This window comes from Phalacrocorax carbo, chromosome 4 (assembly GCF_963921805.1).
Source record: "Phalacrocorax carbo chromosome 4, bPhaCar2.1, whole genome shotgun sequence".
Classification (NCBI taxonomy): Eukaryota; Metazoa; Chordata; class Aves; order Suliformes; family Phalacrocoracidae; genus Phalacrocorax; species Phalacrocorax carbo.
In genome coordinates, this window is record NC_087516.1 from 61,612 (window position 1) to 81,267 (window position 19,656).

The 19,656-nt window shown below is 60.4% G+C and overlaps 1 protein-coding gene across 14 annotated transcripts; it reads left to right on the plus strand.

Moving 5' to 3' along the window:
- The first annotated feature begins 1,834 nt into the window (after positions 1-1,834).
- LOC135312965 (protein O-GlcNAcase-like) lies at positions 1,835-19,099 on the plus strand. 14 transcript variants are annotated; one of them, XM_064448677.1, is made up of 19 exons: positions 1,956-2,046; positions 2,091-2,307; positions 5,195-5,274; positions 5,890-5,941; positions 8,590-8,687; positions 9,166-9,296; positions 10,192-10,363; positions 10,721-10,819; positions 11,148-11,432; positions 11,746-11,874; positions 12,404-13,431; positions 13,503-13,677; positions 13,992-14,048; positions 14,979-15,064; positions 15,295-15,399; positions 17,034-17,125; positions 17,545-17,737; positions 17,817-17,988; positions 18,359-19,099. In XM_064448677.1, the coding sequence occupies exons 3-19, from the start codon at positions 5,229-5,231 to the stop codon at positions 18,493-18,495; spliced, it is 3,057 nt and encodes a 1,018-aa protein (XP_064304747.1). In that variant the 5' UTR covers positions 1,956-2,046; positions 2,091-2,307; positions 5,195-5,228; the 3' UTR covers positions 18,496-19,099. The 14 variants fall into 14 exon arrangements, with proteins under 14 accessions (XP_064304744.1, XP_064304747.1, XP_064304736.1 ...); XM_064448674.1 differs by lacking the exon at positions 5,195-5,274 and having other exon boundaries at positions 1,835-2,046; XM_064448666.1 differs by lacking the exon at positions 1,956-2,046 and having other exon boundaries at positions 2,054-2,307; positions 5,039-5,274.
- Positions 19,100-19,656: the final 557 nt, after the last annotated feature.

A 19,656-nucleotide genomic window follows, 5' to 3' on the forward strand; every position in this document is an offset into this window, starting at 1 on the left:
CCTGACAGTCTGTGTGGACAGGGTAAAGTCATCCACACATCTCTACCTCTAACCACGCCGTGTCCCTGGGCACTGTGGCCACTCCAGGTGTACTGGGCTGCTCCCCCAGTACCCTGCCATGGCTGGCTGCTCCACCTGCCCCAACAGCTTTCTCCAGGGCCAGGCTCAAACTCAGTGTTCCCCAGCAGCAAAACTCAGCAGGGGCTGGTGCAGGCCGTGAGGCAAAGAGCAAGCATGAGCGTGGCCTGTGCCCAGCAAGCCCCAGCAGTTGCTCCCTGCACAGGAATAACCCAACCTGGTAGCACTGAGCTGGCTTTCCCACAGTGTCATTGTCTGTCCTGCACCGAGCACACAGTTTTTGTTGCTCTGTGTGGGTTTGGTTATGAGACCCCTGTTCAGACACTGAGGCTTTAAGTGCTCTGGGCTCTCCTTGCTTTGCACAGCCTCCTCCATGCCATACTGCTGACCTTTGGGCAGACCTCACTAGCCCGCAAAGCACTCTGATGGCTTCTTCCCTGCCAGGTCACTGCTGGTCAGTCACTCTTGGACTCCTTGCTGCTTCGATGGCCCAGACACGATGACTTGCCTTCATAGAAGTAAATTACCCTGCAGAGGGAAGAGGGAGATGCCACAGATCCTGATTTTCTAGGCCTCTGATGCCCACAGTTTATGTGCAAGCCGATGCCTGTGGTTAGATAAAATGGCTGTAGGTGGTGACAGCTGCTGGGAGGGCACCTGGCAGTGCCTCACTGCAGGAGGAGTGCACCTCTGCTCCCTCCTGGCTCCATCCCTCATACTTGCATGGTAACAAAGCCATGTACTTGCTGTCTGGGTTATGATGCCATTTAGCTGGGGAAAGCTGCAGGGATGATGCAGAACACAGGTCCTGCTTACAATGAGACTGACAAACAAGAAAAGTGGTCAGAAAAAGAGCAAAGCGATTCAGTGACATCAAACACAGAGTCCTGCATGGAGACAGGTACCACAGTGACTGTGCAGTGGCAGGACAGGGAACTAATGACATGGCAGCACTTCTGCAAAACAGAACCTGTGGGACAGAGAAGATCACGAGCCAAACATGTCAACAGCTCAAAGCAGTGTGACGACAGGCAAATAAATAGCAGCCTGACATATGCAAGCAGGTGAGTCACAGGCAAAGCACATGAAACAGTCCTGGTATCATGGACCTGCTGAGCCAGAGAGGCATCACACCCTGGGCCCGGCATGCGGGCACCGGTGGGGAAGGTGCCAGCTCAGTGATGAATATGAGGGGATAATGACACCCAACCACGGGGGAACAGCTCTGGGGCCTGGGGCTTTTGGGTCCCGGGAAGCTGCAAAGGAGGGAGAAATCACTGCCCTTGGCCTGCACTGGAGAACACCCGCAGCTGCGGACGCCGGGGTACACGGGGTAGGGGGCTGGCGGGGGCAACAGCCTGGGCCCCGGTGCCAGCGAGTGGCGGCGGCTGCAGCCCCGCTGTGCAGCGCCGGCAGCCCCTGGGGCGCGGGGAGCGCGGGCGGCACCGGGCTGCTGGTCAGGACCAGGCGCTGCCCCGGGCCGGCCCCCCCGGGGGCCAGGGCGGCGGGGTCTCCGGCCCGCCGGGGACTCCGGCCCGGGGGGCTGCCGAGGGGGCTGCTGAGGGCCCGTCCCGGGCCGCGGCCCCGCTCCAGCAGAGGGGCTCGGGCAACTCCCCCCTGGGCGAAATCCGGGGAAGGCTGAAGCTCCCGGCCCCCCGCGGGGCGGTTTTGCCTCCCCGCCCCGCCCCGCGCCCTGGCCCCGCCGCGGCCCCACCCGCCGGGGCCGCCCCCTGCGCTGCGGCGGGCGCGTCTCCGCGGAGGGGCGGCAGGCGGTGGGGCCGCTCCCCCGCAAGTCCCTCCGCTCACTCCTCCATCCCTGCGCGCCTCCTCTTGTCCCTCCGCGCGTCCCTCCGCGCGTCCCTCATCCCTCCTGACATCCCTCTCTCCGTCCGCGCATCCTGCATCTCTCCGCGCATCCTTCCTCACACCCCTCCGTTCCTCCTCGCACCCCTCCATCTCTCCGCGCATCTCTCCGCGCATCCTTCCTCGCACCCCTCCATCTCTCCGCGCACCCCTCGGAACATCCTCCGTTCCTCCTCGCACCCCTCCATCTCTCCGCGCACCCCTCGGAACATCCTCCGTTCCTCCTCGCACCCCTCCATCCCCCCGCGCACCCCTCCGCACATCCTCCGTCCCCCCGCGCACCCCTCCGCCCGCCCCAGCACCGGCAGGGCCGCTCCTGCGCGGGGATGGCGGGGCGGCCGCGCTTCTTCTGCGGCGTGGTGGAAGGTAGGTCCCTCCGGGGCCGCGGCTGGGGCCGGTGCCCCGCCCGGGCATTGCAAGGGCTGGCCCGGTCCACCCAGAGCAAACGGGCCGGGAAGGGCCACCGGGACCCGAGCTGCGCCCGGGATCCCGGGTATTGGGGAGGCAGGGACCCCGGCACAGCACCCTATCTCTGCCCACGGGTGTGGGACCAGCACCCCCCACTGATGCTCCCCAGCTCTTCTCCACAGCACTACTGCACCCCGCAGCCATCCCAGCACAGCCAAGCCCCCCCCCCCCCCCCCACTGCAGTGTGTCATGGGGACCCACTGCTCTGTCTCCGTCTCCATCTCCAGCACTCTGCAGTGGTTTTTTTCTCTGCCCTGGGTGTGGAGCAGCATCCTTGTGTGTGCTTTTACTGCCTCCCTGCCCGTAGTGCAATGCTGTCTTGGGCCGTGCCCAGAGCTGGCCAGGAAGGGCCTGGTCTCTCATGGCAGCTCTGTACGGCTCGGCCCTGTCCTTCTGCCCCTTCCTGCCCTCGACTCCTGTTTCTGCAGCACGACACCTCTGGACCCAGGCTTGGCACCCACTAGGCAGAAGCATCTCCATTTTTCCTGGCAGCACAGTACCCCGCTGAAGCCCATTGCCCACTGCTTTGCCTGGGAGGAAGCGAAAGCACCATGCAAATAAACACAAAATAAATAGAAAGTGCAGAGATAGGGAGGCTGATGTAAAAAGAAATATGAGTCAGACAAGAATCATTGATATAGGAAAGCTGACCTGGTAAAGAGAAGGACACAGATGCTGCCAGCAGAGCCAGTCCAGGAGGAGGAGGTCCCTAGAAAGTGAGGAAGGAAAGGCATCCCTCACCCTGGTAGCACGGGCCCTGGCAGGGAACACAGGGCGATGCTGCGGCAGGCAGGCTGCTGAGCAGGGTGCAGCTGTAGCAGGGCCGAGGCAGGCCAGGAGTGGTGTGCCCCCTGCTCCCTCCTGATGCTCAGGACATTGCTAGCAGCAGCCACAATGCGCAGACGGACTGATGCCTCTGGGTGACCTGCACGCAGGACAGGAGAGGGGCTCAGGAACAGTTGTGGCCTAGGGACTTTGCTTCCCAATGTGTTCATAAGAACTTTGCTAACAGTTGTGAAGAAATTGCTGAGGGACATCTCAGATGGCCCAGAGTTTGGCAAGTAGTGCTGTGACACGTTACTGATGTAGTGATGTGGGCCGTGGGAGGGCTGAGGTACAAACGCAAAGCATCACTCATCAGTGCTCATCTGTCTTCAGAAAAGCAGAGCACCAACATCATTCCTTTGGAGATGCAGCCACAGATAGAAACAGATTTTGCTGGTACGGTTTAAGCCACTTCAGTGGGCAGAATACACTAGGATGGCATTTTCAACAGAGCGCTGCTGGCAGGGAGTGTGTACGGGGTGAGTGTCATGCTTGCAAGGCAGTGTCAGTTCACAGCAAAGCGTGAGTGAGGCACTTGCAGGCAGGTGCTGTACAGAGACTCCTGGGACCTCACTGTGAGCTGAGCAGGAGTTCCTATAGAAATGGAAAATCTATTTATCACGGAAATACTAGGAACCTTGAGTGGCCACAGATTTGGCCCCATGCACGGTGGGGGATCGCTAGTAAGGTGAATACATATTATTTCAAAATAGGTGGAATGACTGTGTAGATGCTCAAGCAGGTAGAAGACCTATCTGCAAAGAAGGTAATGTTCAGTGTGTGCTGTGGTGCAACGTACCGCACCATTGCCCAAGGCTGGTGTTGAGGGCTGCAGGGTGGGCTCCTGCCAAAGGGAGCAGGGCATCAGGGTCCCCTCCCAGGCAGGCCAGCTTGGTGCACTCAGGTGCCTTGGGGAAATGCTGGGCAATGCTGGTGATGCTCGGTATCAGTGCCAGACGCTGAGAGCTGGTCCTTTCTCCCAGACTAACAAAGTAATTGCGATCTGCCCTTGTGCACCACCCAGTTCAGCGAATGCATTTGCTTCCCTGAATATCTGCTCCCGTTGGCCTTGTCTGCCAGAAAGTGCATTGACTAATTTAGAAGTTGCCCGTGATGCAGAGCCCATCCGAAACTGGAAAGCTGCCTTGTTGGCTAATTGCCATCACTCTTCAAGATGTAATGTATTTTCTGTGAGACTTCACATTGCAGCTGCCAGATCTTGCAGAGACTTGAAGTGACTGAAGATTCTTCTCTTGCTAAATTTCAGGTCTGTGCTGGAACACTTACAGGTTCCCCTTAACCTCCTTTTAAGAAGCTGTCAAATCTGCATCTCTCCAAACCCATTTACCTGCCTATTCTCTATTGTCCCCTAGTGAACTGGCTTGCTTTCCACTGGGTATTCTTTCTCGCTGGCTTTGCAGACAACTCTGCACCTCCCAGGTCTTCCTACATGCAGAAATGGGAAGGGCTCCTCCTTGAAAGAGGTCCCAAAAGGGGAATGGCTGCTGCACGTCCGGCAGTGCTCCACTCACTATATCCAGTCACAGACTGGTTCCCTGCCATGCAGAGCACAGGGCAGACTATCAGCTGCTGTGGTGCTGCAGCCTCAAGCTTGTGTCAGACACTGGTGCCCAACAGCCACCTAAAGCCTGCAAGCAGCAGAAGTGGAAATGTTAAGAAACACTTGGAAATTTGCTGACTCCAGATCTGTATTTCCTGCATTTGGTTTTGTTGATGTGAACCTTCTGGAAGGGCGATGTCCTTGCAGCCAGCCTTGGTGCTCATTAATGAGTGTCTTTGTTAGCAGACAGCTGGTAAGGTTGCTCCCTGGTGTGCTTTCCCTCCCTGGATTTTCCGTTTGCAAGCTTGTGGGGACGGTGTTTTCCGGTGGGGGACAGGCAAGGTGTCTGTGAAATGTCCTGTGGAGTCACAGTCCCAGCACTCATGGGCATCCCTACAGGTTGATTGTGTGTCCCTGGTCTGAACAGCTTGCCATGGGACAGGGATGCTGCCTCAAAGTCCTGCCCTCCTGCAATGCAGGTATGTGTTTGCAGGGTGCAGGGGAGAGCTGTGTCGGAGCAATTTTGGTGCAGTTTGAGTTGTGCAGTGATTAAAGATAGAGAGAGCAACTTTTATAGCCCATACAGGAGTGACAATGCTCTGCTTGACACAGCCTGACATTGCACAGAGAGAGATGCAGAGGGACACACAGCTGGTCTCTGTGAAGAAGAAAATCCCCAGGCAGAAAGCTCTGGGATGGATGTACAATAGCTCTGTGCTTCAGTGCACCCCAAGGTCATGGTAGAGAGCCCTATAACCTAGTCCATCCTCAGCTGTGTCCTCTAGGCTTGCCTTTTACTGTGCAAATTCCCCCGCTGAGGTTAAGTGCTACCTTGTGCAATTCTTCCCAGCTGCTTCCTTCTGGGAAGGATGGAAGCACAGACATTATACCCACTTGCTTGAATACCAATACCCAGCAAGGTCATAGCAGGATGATAGACGTCTGAGGTACCCAGAGGTGAGCAACTGGTGGATCTCTGGGTTTAAGAGCAGGCACTTAGGAATGGTACAGAGAGAGACTGTGTTTTAAGGCAGTTACTGACAACTGTGTTTTGTGTTGTGGTTTTTTTTTTTTCCTTTTTCCTCCTTTTATAGGTTTCTATGGGAGACCATGGTCTATGGAACAGAGGAAACTTCTCTTTCAATGGCAAGTACTCTGAATTTTCCTCTCTGAAGGTACTAGCCTGTGGCAGAGTGACAAGGTGGAAGCCAGAGTGTTGTGAAGGCAGAAGCAGTGAGGGATAATGTGCTGGAGGGAAGCTCCTAGACCTGGCCTGCCTTTGGGATGCTGGGGCGATGGCAGACAAGGGGGCTCATGCTTCTCCCAGGGCTGCTTCTGCAGTGCTCCCTCTGTCCCAGCGCTCCTGCACCCCTGGGTCCAGCCCGGGGAAAGAGTCCCCCGCCCTGGGCCCGGGTGTGGTGGCTGCGGGATGGATGGGCAGCCCGAGGACACCCAGACAGATGCGGGCTGTACTGCCCAGTGCCAGTAGATGGTGCTGGGACTCTGCCACAGCCCAGCTGCAGCCAGATGTGCTTGGCTGGGGGGCCCGGGACAGGGCTGGGTGCCCCAAGGCAGTGGGGTCTAGGGATGGGGCCTGGAAGGGGCTGGGTGGGCACTAGTGCCTGTGTGCTGGCACCGCGCAGCTGGCACGGGAGCTCCCGTGAGGGCGCAGACCCACAGGGAGCTGTCAGTGGGACAGGGTCGGACTCTGCTGCCCATGCCGTGCGAGGAGCGATGGCAGCTGGGAAGCATTAGGAGAGGAGCGTGGGGGCTGCGCGAGCCTGAAAATGCCGCCTCTGGAGGCACCAGAAAAGCTGCTCTGCCCTGAGGGGTGGGTCGGCTAGGGCAGCCCGTGCACAGAAGGGGTGTCAGGGAGCAGGCGGAGGGGCTAGGGCTGGAAATGGGAAGTCAGATCAGTGTAAGAGAGAACGTGGCGAGTTCAGCAGTCTGGAAGCCCACCTCGGGCGCCGACCTGGCAGGACAAGCGCCCATTGCCTCATCTCTGAACTGCGTGGGCCTGGGCACTGCCAGGCAGCACCAGCCCCTGTGGGTGTGCTGGCTGCAGGACAGCACGCCGCGTGCCCACTGCCACCAGCAGCAAGCTTGCCTTGCCTGGGGCCACCGTCCCCTCTGCCCTGCACTCCCAGCAAGGGCACCAGGCAGGTGCTTCCAGCCAGCCCAGCCTCACTGGAGCTGGGCTTATCATTGTGGAAACAGACGGCACAGCAAACCGACATCACTCCACCATGGGCACAGGTGGCCACTTTACCCTGAGGCTGCCACCCCTGCCTAGTGTGGAGGTGGCCCTTGTGGGTCTGTGAGTCCCCACGTATGTCTGTGTGTCACCATGTGTCCCTGTGACAGAAGAATGTGGGCAGAATTTGTCACTGACTGGTTGTGAGAATCACCTTGGGATGGGAGTTGATCCATGCAGGAGAGAAAAAGCCCTCTCCTAGCAGCTGGTGCCCATGCACTGGCCGTCAGTGGGATGAGCTGCACTGACAGGACCTGCCACCGACAGACTGGGGCCCTGTGAGGCCTCCCATGGGGCATCCGGCATGGGCAGCACGATGGTCGCAGCCTAGATGGTGCCGTGGTCAGTGTGGGTGCTGCCCTGGTGATGGCATCGGCAGCACACTGGGGATGGTGTGGAGAGTGTGCCAGTCACAGCAGGGGCAGAGCACCGGTGACAGCGTGGGCAGTGCATTGTGGTGGCTGGGCAGTGGACCAGGGGCAGCAGGGCCATGTGCTGGTGACTGCAGGTGATGGCACTGGCAGCCGTGCACTGCGCAGGAAATGTACCAGCCGTGCTGTGAGAGCGCACTGGTGACAGTGTGAGCAGCCACAGTGGGACTACGGACCATAGTGCAGGAACCAGAGATGCAGATACAGAAAAATATAGCTTAGAAAATTTGGTGAAAACACTCAGGAAGGAAAACAAGATGTGATGTTTATCACATCTATATTAGTATGTTTATCACATTTATGTTCATGACATTTATATTAGGAATGAGGAGGTCTAATGATGGTCTTGTCTGGTACTATACTGGGATTATATTCACATGTTTGCACTTGTGAGCGGTATGTTCATTGGTGTTTTTCTTCTCTGGAAAGAAACAAGATGAGGCACTTGTATCACGTGGTACATGAAGAGCTTCACAGTCTGTTCATTGTGGGAAAATGTAAAACATCGTCTACTAAGGAGGATAAATAAAAATAAATGAATATATCAGATGGCTTTCATACAGGAGTGCCAAAAGAGCTGTCTAGGGAGGTGTCTGCCCTCTCCAGATAATTTCCAGTGAGTCATGAATTGCTGGGGAGATTCTGGAAGGAATTTGTGCTTTTTGAGGCCAGAAAGGGCCTTATGATGATGCTAGTCTGATCAAGTGGTTAAAACAGGCCGTAGGCTAAGCTGGGCCCTCGGACACGCTTTTTCCACAGCAAAGGTGTTAACGCAACCCATCTCCCAGGAGGCAATGTCCTGCCGGTCACCAAGGCTTTCTCATCCAGATGCACTGTCCTTCTGGCGATCCCTAAGCAACACAAATCGTTTGGCTCAGCACTGTGCGGCCACTGAAAGTACGCAGGGCAGGGCTCCCTGTGCAGGGGAAGAGCTGTCGCGCTCTGGGGGAGCAGAGGCTGGAAGGCTGCAGGGCACAGTGCAGCTCCGGGGATGGAGAGGGCACTGTGTGCTGAGGAGCTCCTGGTGTTGCGGGCTGGCACGTGTCCGGATGCCTCTTTGCAAAGAGCTGGTCTGGACCCTTGTGTGACCCCTTGTCCTTGCTGCACAGGCTGAAACGCTGGGGACTGAACTGCTACATGTATGCGCCCAAGGATGAGCTGAAGCACCGGCTGCTCTGGCGAGAGCCCTACACAGAGCATGAGGCAGGTAGCGGCTCTGCTGGGCCCCAGCATGGGTGGGCTGCAAGCATCCCAGGTCCTCAAGGGTGAAGCGTGGCCTGCATGTCAGGCAGGGTCAGGCTGGCTGTTACCACTCTTCCTGACAGGAACCTGCCCATTGCATGGAGCCCTGCAGGCCCTGCTTAGTGCAAGGAGACCCCCAGACCCTGCCTGGTACAAGGAGCCTCCCCAGACCCTGCCCATCACATGGAACAGCCTAAGAATCCACCCAGCATGGGGAGCTCCCCACGTGGGTCTCTGTCAGTATGCTCAAATATGCTGGGACCCACAGACCCTTGTGGAGAGTCCTCTGTGTCCCAAGGGACTGGAAACTGTCTCCCCTCCAGATGCTCCCTCATGCCTCCTGATGCCTGTAGCTCCTTCCTTTCAGGCTGCTGTGGTTCCCACTCCCTCCCTCCATCCCTTGCCTCCCAGTGCTCACAGCACCCCCTCTGCTTTGTCCCCAGCCTGTATGCGGTCTCTCATCGAAGCTGCCCAAGACCAGGGTGTGGAGTTTGTTTTTGCCATTTCTGCTGGCCAGGACATGGTGTTTTCAAGTGCCGGGGATCGGCTTCTGCTGCAGCAAAAACTCAGGCAGGTACCGTGGGCCGTTCCTTCATCCCACTGCTCCCAGGCGAGGGGTATGCATGCTTGTGTGTGGGCCCCATGCCCACCCCAAAGGCTGGTGTGGGGCTGTAAACCCCTCCTGCTGCTGCGCATCAGGGAGCAGCTTTGTGGGGTGCCCAGTGGCAGACATGCTGTCCCTGTCACAGTGACAGAGAGCTGAGGGCTCTGTGGATGCCCGACTGCTACCAAGCAGTGCTGGGGGCAGGAGAGGGACTGGCCAAGCCCCAGAGCTTGCTGGGCAGCACCTGAACATGGTGCAGGCTGGTGCTGAGCCCCTGGTCCCCAGGGAAGGTAAAGAGCCGCCAGCATGGAGGGTTTGCTCCGTGGCAGCTGCTCCTCCCCACGGCACAGCCCAGGCAGCGCTGTGCCCAGCCACGTCTCCAGCTGCCCCCAGCCAGCCAGCACCTGCCCGGGTGTACGGTGAGGCTCCTCCTGAGGCTCTGCTGGCCTCCGCTGCTGCGGCGGGGCTCCCAGTGCTGCAGGGCGATGCCGGGGTGCGGTGCGGGGTGAGCGGATGTGGTGGATGGCGAGTGGGGCTGCCTGGCAGCGGCACAGTGGGAGCAGGCTCTGGGCCACTACAGCACAAACTCTGGTGTGAAAGGGCTCCTGGCCCATGGCAAACACGGCCGTGCCCACGGCTTGGAGTGAGGGGGACCGTGGCTGCTGGACTGGCGCGTGCCCGCAGAGCAGCTGGGCCTTGTGTGCAGCATCCGCTGCGCAGGCATGGGGGGTGCACCCCATCTGTCCAGGTGCCCCAGACCTCTGCTGTCCTTACGGGGCCCAGGCAGCAGGGGCTTGTCTGGGGCTCGCTGCCTCCTTTCTCTCTGCTGCCCAGGGATCCTAGCAGCCTGTGCCCGTTCCTGCAGGTGGCTGCCATGGGGTGCCACTCCTTCGCGCTGCTCTTCGACGACATCGACCCCTGCATGTGCCAAGCTGACAGAGATGTCTTCCCCTCCCTGGCACAGGCTCAGGCCTCTGTGGCCAACGAGGTGTACCAGGAGCTGGGCCAACCCTCCATCTTCCTTTTCTGCCCTACAGGTACTGCCTGCAGCCGTGTGGCCCCAGCCACCCTGCCCCTGGGAGCCCGGCGCTTGGCCAGCCGTGGCACCCCTCAGCAGACCAGGGTGCCCTTTGGCTGGCTGCACCCAGCACCTGTGTCTGCTGAGAGCTGACTGCCCTGACAGCCTCCATGGCTCCCCTCAGCCCCCTCATGCTCCTGCGGGAGCCCTGGGGATCTCAGGACTAGGACAGGACCAGGCTGCACATGGGCTGGTGCTTCAGCAGCCGTGCATGCTGTGTTCGCTGCACCATGCATCTCCCCAGCCCCTGTCCCAGGCAGCCTCTCCTCTCCCAGCCTCTCTGCTCCTCAAGGGATGCTCTGTGCTCTCTCCCCAGAGTACTGCAGTTCTCTGTGCTCTCCCAGCCCCAGCCAGTCCTGCTACTTGCTGACCCTTGGCCAGGAGCTGCTCCCAGGGATTGGTGTCATCTGGACAGGTGAGCGCCTGGCCCGGCTCTGTGGGGTGTGTGGCCCTGTGCAGCTTCCCAGCGAGAGCCGGCGTCTGCAAACTCTGCAGCCACGGGCTCCATCCCAGGAGAGGCGCCAGCAAGAGGCCCCGTCGTGGTGCCTTTCAGCAGCAGGGTGTGGAGCCCCAGGCAGGCAGCGGGTCGGGCTGTGGGTCTGCGCTCCATCTGCCTAGGGAGGGTGGGGTGACTCGACCCTCATCTCCATGCTCAGTGCATGTGTGCATGTCCCGGTTGTGCGTGTGCATGATGGACTGTGCTGCCTGTGTGCTTCACGCACATCCGTGCCGTGATGCTCCAGGCCCAAAGGTGGTGTCACAGGAGCTCTCAGCCACACTGCTGGAGGAGGTGGAGGGTGTCCTGCAGCGCCGCCCCATCATCTGGGACAACCTGTATGCCAATGACTATGACTGCAGACGTGTCTTCCTGGGCCCCTACACGGGACGTGCCCCTGGCCTCATGCCCAGGCTCCGTGGACTGCTCCTCAACCCCAACTGCGAGCTCCAGGCCAACTTCATCCCCATACACACATTGGGCAGCTGGTTTCAGAGCGAGCTGGGGAGCCGTGCTCATGCTGATCACACAGGTATCTGGCCTCAGCGCCCCAGGCAGCTCTGTATGTGGGGCCCCGGTGCCGGCAGTGAGCTTGTGCACCCAAGGGAGGGCCCTGCCCATCGCTGCCCATCTTTGCCATGGCCCTGAAGGCTTTCCTGCATGGCAGCCTGGGTGAGGTGTCTCACCTGGCTGGGCACCACACAACATCCCAGGGCATGGGATCCATCCTGGGGCATCTCCTTGTGGGGAGGGGTGGGGGACACTGCCCGCCCTTTGTGTGGCATGGGATAACTCCATCAAGCAAAGAGTGGGGCTGCCCAGGCTGATGAGCTCCAGTTCCTTAGGGATGGAGACTGCGGCAGCCCTGGGAGACAGCCAAGGCCCACCGGAGGGAAGCTACAGCTCCCAGGAGGCCTTGGAGCTGGCGTTGCATGACTGGGTGGCAGAGATAAACCAGCAGGCCTTGGAGCCAGGTAGGTGATGAACGTGCATTGTGTAGCATCCCTCACCCCCTCTGGAGCACTGGACCAGCTCTGCGGGGAGCTCAGTGGGGCGAGGGAGCCCCGTGCCCTGCCCATTTGGATGGGTTGCTCTGGCTGGTGCGGTAGCGGGGTCTGGTGTGTTGTGGTGGGCAGGCATGGGTGTCCATTGCGCCATACTGCCCCATGGGTGCTCCTGCCCTGGACACATCCCAGAGGGGGTCTCCTCGTCTGGCAGCTTGGGAGCCTGGGGCTGTGGTACGGCTCTGGAAGAGGGGGTCCAGCCAGGTGCAAGCTTAGTGTTTTGCAATGTTTGCCTCTGCAATGCCTGTGGCCTCACCAGCCACAGAGACCTGAGCTCCAGAGCACAGAGCAATGCAAAGTCTATGGTCCTGGCAGCTCCCCAGTCCCTGCCAGCTCAGAGATGGAGCTTCCTGGCATGACCACCCCCAGGGCTGTCCTGCCCCCACAGCCATTTCCATGCAGGTGCCAGAGCGGCTGCCCCCTTGCTCCTTTCTGCCAGGAGGAAGGACCCCAGGACACCCCAGCATCAGCCTCAAGGGAGGAACGAGGCTGCAGCTTGGCACAGAGGGAGGACAGGAGGTCATGCCTGACCCCCAGCCCCACGACTCTGTTCCCAGTGGGGCAGACCAGCATGGCCCTGAGCCCTGCAGCGTGGCACCAGGAGAAGGAATGAGGAAGGTGACCTCGGAGCCCAAGAAGGGCAGTGGGAGCAGGACACCCGCTGGCAGTCGGCAAAGCCCTACAGGGGATGGGGACCAGCTCACTGCGGAGAGCAGAGTGAGCTGTGAGCCCTCCTCTGCTCTGCCCACTGTGGCTGGGAGTGCCCAGTCTGCAGGAACCCCAGTGGCTACTGAGACTCTCCACAGCCCAGCCCCACCCATGTGCTGCAGCAGTGGGGCCAACACCAGCCAGAACCTTCCCCTACCCACCAGTGATGCCAGGACAGGGGATGGCAGCTCCCCCCAGCCCCCCAGCAGTATGCAGCCTGAGGTCAGCAGGGCTGACACACCCCCAGGGCCTGGGGCAGGTGCCAGCCCTGGCTCCCCAGTACCACTCACTGATGGGGCTGGTGCCAGCCCTGACCCCCCAGTACCGCTCACTGATGGGGCTGGTGCCAGCCCTGACCCCCCAGTACCGCTCACTGATGGGGCTGGTGCCAGCCCTGGCCCCATGGCCCCATTGACCCCAGAGGAGGCCAGGTCCAGCCCCATGGCTCTGCTGACCCTGGAGGCGGCTGGATCTGGCCCCATGGTACCACTGACCCCCAAGGAGGCCAGAACCAGCCCTACAGCATCAATGACCCCCATGGAGACTGGGTCTGTCCCTGCGGCACTGCTGACCCTCGAGGAGGCCAGGTCCAATTCCACAGCACCACTGACTCTGGGGGAGGTGCGCATGCTGGTGGAGCTCTTCTACCTGCCCTACCATCATGGGCCACTGGCGCAGCATCTCCTGGAGCACTTTCGGTGGCTCCGAGCAAACAGCCTCAGTGTGGGGGTCCCAGCCACGGCACCCGATGCCGGCGAGGTAAGGCTGGCCCGGGCGTTGCTGCGGGATGGTGCCTGTCACAGTTGCCCTGACACCTGGTCCATCCACAGGGCACACAGTGGCGCAGCCGAGCCCAGTCCTTCCAGCTGCTCTGCGCTCAGACATGCCGCCTGCACAGCCGCTTCGTCAGCAGCGCCGGACGGGCACTGCTCTACGACCTCCACCCCTACCTCTGGGACATCCGCAACATGCTGCTGGCTGCCAGTGCCTTCATCCTCTGGCTGGGTATGTGGCTGATGCCAGCCCCAAGCAAGCCCTTGTGGCCCTGTAGCACATATTCGCACCCTAGCCAAATCCAGCCATGGCGAAGTGCAGGGGCTCCCACACACTGCAACACACACAGGTCATCTGAAGCTTGTCTGTGGTGATCCATTGTTTCCCCACCTAAATAGATGAAGGCTTCTGGGACCCCAACCTCTGGGAGGGGGTCCCTGAGTCCAGCCAGGTGTGCTAGGGTCTCTCCTGGCAGTGCACCTCCCCTTGACACCTTCCCCACCGCTGACCCATGCCCCGTGCTCACCACCTCACCTCCTTTGCAGATGGCCACCTCCTCTGCGACCCTGACCCCAAGGGCACCTGGGGAAGCTGCTTTGGCTGTAAGTACCAGTGCTGCCTGGGTGGTGGGGCCCTGGCTGCTGCCCTCCGTCACCTCCAGCCCCGGAGCAGCAGCCAGCACTCGCCATTGGGCTGCCCTTTCCCATGCTCTGCCTGCCAAGCGGAGCGGGAATGGCCACGGAAAGGCTGGCACCCCTGCGCGCCCTGACACACCGAGGCAGGATGCGGCACTGCTGCTGGGGACAGGGCAGTCATCGGAGCAGCTCTTCACCATCTCTCACAGTCTAGAAGGAACACCTATTTCTAGGACATGGTTCCTCAGCCCTCTTAACGCAAGGACCCCTTACCCTTTCTGGTACAAGGGATCCATGGGCCACTGGGAGCAGTAACGCCCTGGGTGACAGAGGTGAGGTTGGATTTTGAATGCCCGTGCATCACTTTGGAAGCCCCTGTTCCTCTGTTTTAGGGTTTCCTGGTTGCTCTGTGGGCCTTGCACCTCTTACAAACCAACAACTGTTACAAGACGCCAACCTGAGACAGTCTCCAAGTTCAGTGTGAGATGGGGCTGTGAGCCTTAGACCACCTCCGCAGGGAAGCAGCTGCGTGCAGGGCAAGCTCCCACAGGCGCTGCAGAGCTGGCAGGCTGGGCAGCAAAGCAGCACACTGCTCTCTGCCAGGCTGCATCTTTCCACTGTAGCCAGGAGCTTACACCTTTCATGCTGGCAGGATCATTCCTTTCCCCATTCCCCCACTCTGAGCCCTGTTGCAGAGGGTGTGTTGCTACCCCAATGCATGGGGCTGCTGCCTGAGCCCAGGCGAGGTCCCATGCCTGGGCTGCACAGCTGTGGGGGCAGATCCTTGGAGCTGTGACCAGTGTGGATCATGAAGTAGCTGTGTGATGGAGGCTGATCTCCCCCTGGACCAGAAGGTTTTTTTTCACCTTGCATACATCTGTCTCCTGCTGCCTCCAGGGTGCCAGAGCATCACTGCCCCGATCCTGCTGGGGGGAGACGCTGAGCCCTGGGCACGTCGTGGGGGCCTCTTTGGAGAATTCCAGGTGAGAGCATGCCCATACCTGTGGGGAGTGAATGAGCTCTTGGGAAGCCAGGATCCCAGCTGCTGCTCATTGGGTTGCTGCAAGCCTGGGAAGGCAGAGCTGCACCAGGCCTCTGCACCTTGGCTGCAGCTCCTGGGGTTTAGGGCGCCTTAGAGGGACCCTCCTGCTGCCTGCAGGGCAAGGTTTGGAGCCAGGACAGCCTGCTCCTTGAGGGACTGTATCTTTTTCAGGCACTGCTGCCTGTGGGGAACAGCTGTGACCTCTTCTACCACCCACCTCCGCTCTTCCCATCCAGCCAGCTGTACCTCCTGCGCCCGCTGCTGCCCCTGGACAAGGTGGGAGCCACAGACCAAAGGGGTGGCCTGCACCACTCAGGCCAGAGCTCGCTTTTGCATGGCCTGTGCCGTATGTGTGCTAATGAGATACGTGCTCGTCTGCTGCTGACCCCAAGACTGAGCTTGCAGTGCAGGGTGATGCGGGTGGGAAGGGACCTCTGGGGTCCAGCCCCTGCTCGAAGTAGGCCAGCCTGGGGCAGATCACTGGGGGCTATGTCCAGCAGTGTGTCAGCCCCTGGGCTGGAGAGCGGGTGTTGTGGCCAGCAGCTTTGGCAGGGACCATCACCCGCCTCCCTGTGACGAGTGCCTGGGCAGAGCCCCTCCTGGCCGCCAGCAGCAGGAGAGGGACACCCGACTCAGCAGTGGCAGGCACAGCCACAGATAAACTGGCACAGACACGGGGTCGCCAGGTTGCGAGGGCGACCTCCAGAGTACCCTGATCTCCAGCCTGAGCCTGTTGAGGTTCATGTCCAAATCAGTTCCTCCTTCCCTCATCCAGTTTACAGGATGATTCCCCACTGGAGAGGCAGTCATGACCTGCTTGTTGCCAGCCCCCCCGCCCTGTTTGACGTCCCAGCAGTTCAGTGGGCTGGGGAGGGAAAAGGAGAATGTGGAAGTGGGTGGACACACAAGACAAACTGCTGCCAAATCCAGCAGAGCCCTGGGTTCCCACGTACCACACAGTCTGCAGCGAACACCCCGCTCCCTCACCCAGCTGCCTCTCCTACCTAAAGGAAATGCTGATGCTGCAGATCCAGCCATCACGGACACAACTGCACATCCCTGCTAAATACAGTACCCGGCGATGCACAGCTGCAGCGCTTGTAAATAACAGAGGAGTAAATAACAGCAAGCACATGAGAGCAGATTATAATACCAGACTGCAGCTGCCAGCAGTTCCCATTGCAAAAGCTTGTTTTCAATCGCCTGTTGTCAGATTTCATCTGATCAGGCTAAACTTGAACAAGCTGAATGTCTGTGTCCAGTGAAACTTTGAGGGAAAAATCCAGCTAAGCACTTCAGCCCCTTCTGGGAATAGCACTCAGAAGGGCACTATCCCGCTTTCGTCGCTCGGTGATCAGGGCAGCCTTTCCTTTGAGAAGCAATGCTTTTACCAGGATGTTCTTTTTGCTAATCCTGTGAGTGGCAGCAAACTGAAATCTGACCAAGATGGGAAATTTTGAGATGTTCCCCTTTGCACATGCTCTGTGGAGACTTGCGTTTCAGTATTGGTTCCGCTGCGGTTCTGGCTGCTCTGAGCACGCTCCGTCCTGGGGCGAGCGGCATTTCTTCAGCAGCTGCTGCTCTGGGGTGCCTGACCGGAATGGCAATTTCTCATTTCAAAGTGCTGCTGTGCTGTGGCAACGAGCCTCAGAGGCCAGCAGAAGGCGATGCACGGTGCATCAGTTGGCACAGATGCCAGCACCCTTGGACAGCCGAAGCACATACCTTCATACCTTCCCCTGGCCAGGACACACTGGAGGCCACAGCCCCGGTCGCAGTCCCTCCTTATGGTCAATTTGGGCAGCTGCTGGTACACCGTGCTCCGGCCGGGGCTGTGGCAGGGGCGGCAGTGGGGCAGGGGCTGGGCAGGGCAGGCAGAGCCAGGGCTGAGGTGGATCTGGGTCTTCCAGGGAGAGCTTTACCGAATGTGCCAGGAGAGTTTGGACTGTGACCCCAAAGTCGCAGAGATCCTCGCAGCCCACCCTGATCTCCTCGGTGACAGGTGAGATGTGGCCCCTCCGGGGCTCCTTCTTGCCAGGCGTGTGGTGAGCCTGGCCGTGTGCTGGGCGATGCAGCACTGGGGTGTGAGGCAGTGGCCTCTCCTCACATCCCTGCAGGGACCAGCTCTGCCTGCACCACGGCGGGAGGGGGCAGGGAGGGCAGTCCCTGCGCTAATGTCCAGCTGGGTCCTGGCAGCTGCTGTGGGGATGGACGCGCTTTCCAACCTGGCTGCAGGGGGGCTGCGGTGGCTCCCCTTGGCCGAGGGCTTCTGCTGCGGGGGGGTCTCAAAGGGATGGTCCGGTGGGCACTGGGGTGCTGTCCCACTGGGGCAGGAAGGAGGAGGCCGGCTGCTCTGAGCTTTCCCGGGGGCAGGCTGGGCTCCGGGTGGCAGCTCAGCAGTGCTCCTGCTCTGGCCGGCAGGCTGCTGGGCAGCTTCCTGAGCCTGAGCCCCGAGTACACGTTTGTGCTGGAGGATGAGGGTGGTCCATGCGGCTATGCAGCCGGAGCACTCTGCGCCGAAGGCTTCCTGCAACAGCGAGACAGCAGCTGGCTGCCAGCCATACGGCACAAATACCCCCGAGACCTGGGCACAGGTGCCCCGGTTCTGGGACAGGTGAGGGGGTGCTGGAGCAGGGGAGAGCAGGTATGGGGAGGATGGAAGGGTTTTCCTCACTTGTGTTTGTCTCCTGCAGGATGCCCTGGAAGAAGCGCTGCTCTTCTTCCACACAGAGCCACCAGCAGTGCCCCTGCCTGTGCTGCGGCGCTTCCCCTCCCTGGTGCAGCTGGGCACAGCCCCCCGTGTGCTGGATGTGGGGGCCAGTCGCAGCCTGGCTATCTGCCTGCTGAGTGCACTCAGGGCCAACGGTGAGCATGACTTCCCCATGCTGGGGGGGACTGAGGCCCCCTTGATCCAGCACAGCCCCATCCTGACTGCTCCCTTGCCCATCCCAGAGCTGGAAGCTGGCCCTACCTGCACCCCATGTCTCAGCACGGGACTGGGGTAGCCCTCACCAAGGCTCCCCATCCCCTTTCTGACGCAGTCTGGCCCCAGCTCCCAGGCACTGTGCCTTCCCCTTGCATCGGGGACACATGAACCTGTGTCTCCAGGCATCACGCAGGCAGCCAGTGCCAAAGGAGAGGCTGACTGCCCTATGGATGGTGTCACAGCCACTGGCCCCCGGCCCCAGCGCTGGGTTCCTGGTGCCAGGGGCCTGACCTCTCACCTCCCTTCCAGGGTCGCGGGGAGTGTTTTGCGAGGTCAGTGCCGCTGACCGGCAGCAGCTGAGCTTCTACAGCAAGCTGGGCTTTGTCGCCCTGCCAGTGGCCTGGGGCAGCTCTCCTGGTGCGCGGCTCCTGGGACGTCTCCTCTGAGCATGCTGCGCTGGGTGCGGGCACGGGGGGGGCACTGCGATGGGACAGGCTGACACCCCCATCCCGCGCTGCATTGGCCTGAGGGAGCAGGAGCAGAGGGGCACCTTGAGCAGGGCAGGTACATGTGATGGGGGACATGGCGTGGGAGTGAGCAGGATGTCACCGTGAGGGTCCTTGGGCAACAGGTATTTCTACTGTCTCAGGGGATTTGGGCATCGGGGCCCCTCCACTCCTCCCCTGGCTGTTCCTGCTTGCTGAGCACCCTCCACCTTTGCTGGGGAGCCAGCAACATCCCCAGGCTGTCTGCAGACCACCAGGCCCGGCAGGAGCCACAAGGGCAGTATTTAGGGTGGTGGTCTCAGAGCATGGCACAGTGCATTAGAGCTAAAGGAGTGTCCCTGTCCTTCAGGCTGGGCTGTCCAGCGCTCGCCATCCCGTGTGGCCCTAGGCTGGGCAGCTGGGGCTGGGGCTGGCTTTTCGGCACCAAGGACCTGCTTGTCTATCTATAGGGATCAATCTGGTGTGGGGCACAGTAAGGCAACCTCCATCTCTGCTGCCCAGGGGCTGAGGGAAGTGCTGTCCTTGGCAATAAAGCATTTGCTGGGCTCTGACCATGGTTTGTCTCTTGGGGGCAAGTGTTGGGGTGCCAGCATGTCCTTCTCCCATCCTCATGCCCACCTTTCAGCCAGCCCTGTCTGTCTGCCTCACACCGGCTGTTATAGCCGGTCCTGTGTAACTTCAGATGAAGCAGCTCCCCACACATCCACCTCTCCCGCTGCTCACCAGGCCTCGGCCACCCCCTGCACCACGCTCCAGGGAGGGAGCTCCAGGCGCTGGCAGTCTGTGCTCACAGCAGGGCTCTCCATGGGGACAGGCAGACTCCAAGGCTGTGGGATGGGACTCCCTGTGGTCACAGCTGCCTTGTGGGTCTGGGGGCCACTGCACGTCCAGGACAAGCAGGATGGCCAAGCAGGGGGGACGTCTGACCAGCCATCCTGCTGCAGCCTCTGGAGAAGTGCTGGCAGGGAGGGGTGGAAGGAGCAAACTGTCACTGAAGGTTTCTCTTCCACACCCTGCAGATCTGGCTGTCCCCGGCCCCAGGTGTGAGGAGGAGGTTGGGGCAGGGGTGTGCAACAGGCCAGGAGCGGGGTGTACAGCCCT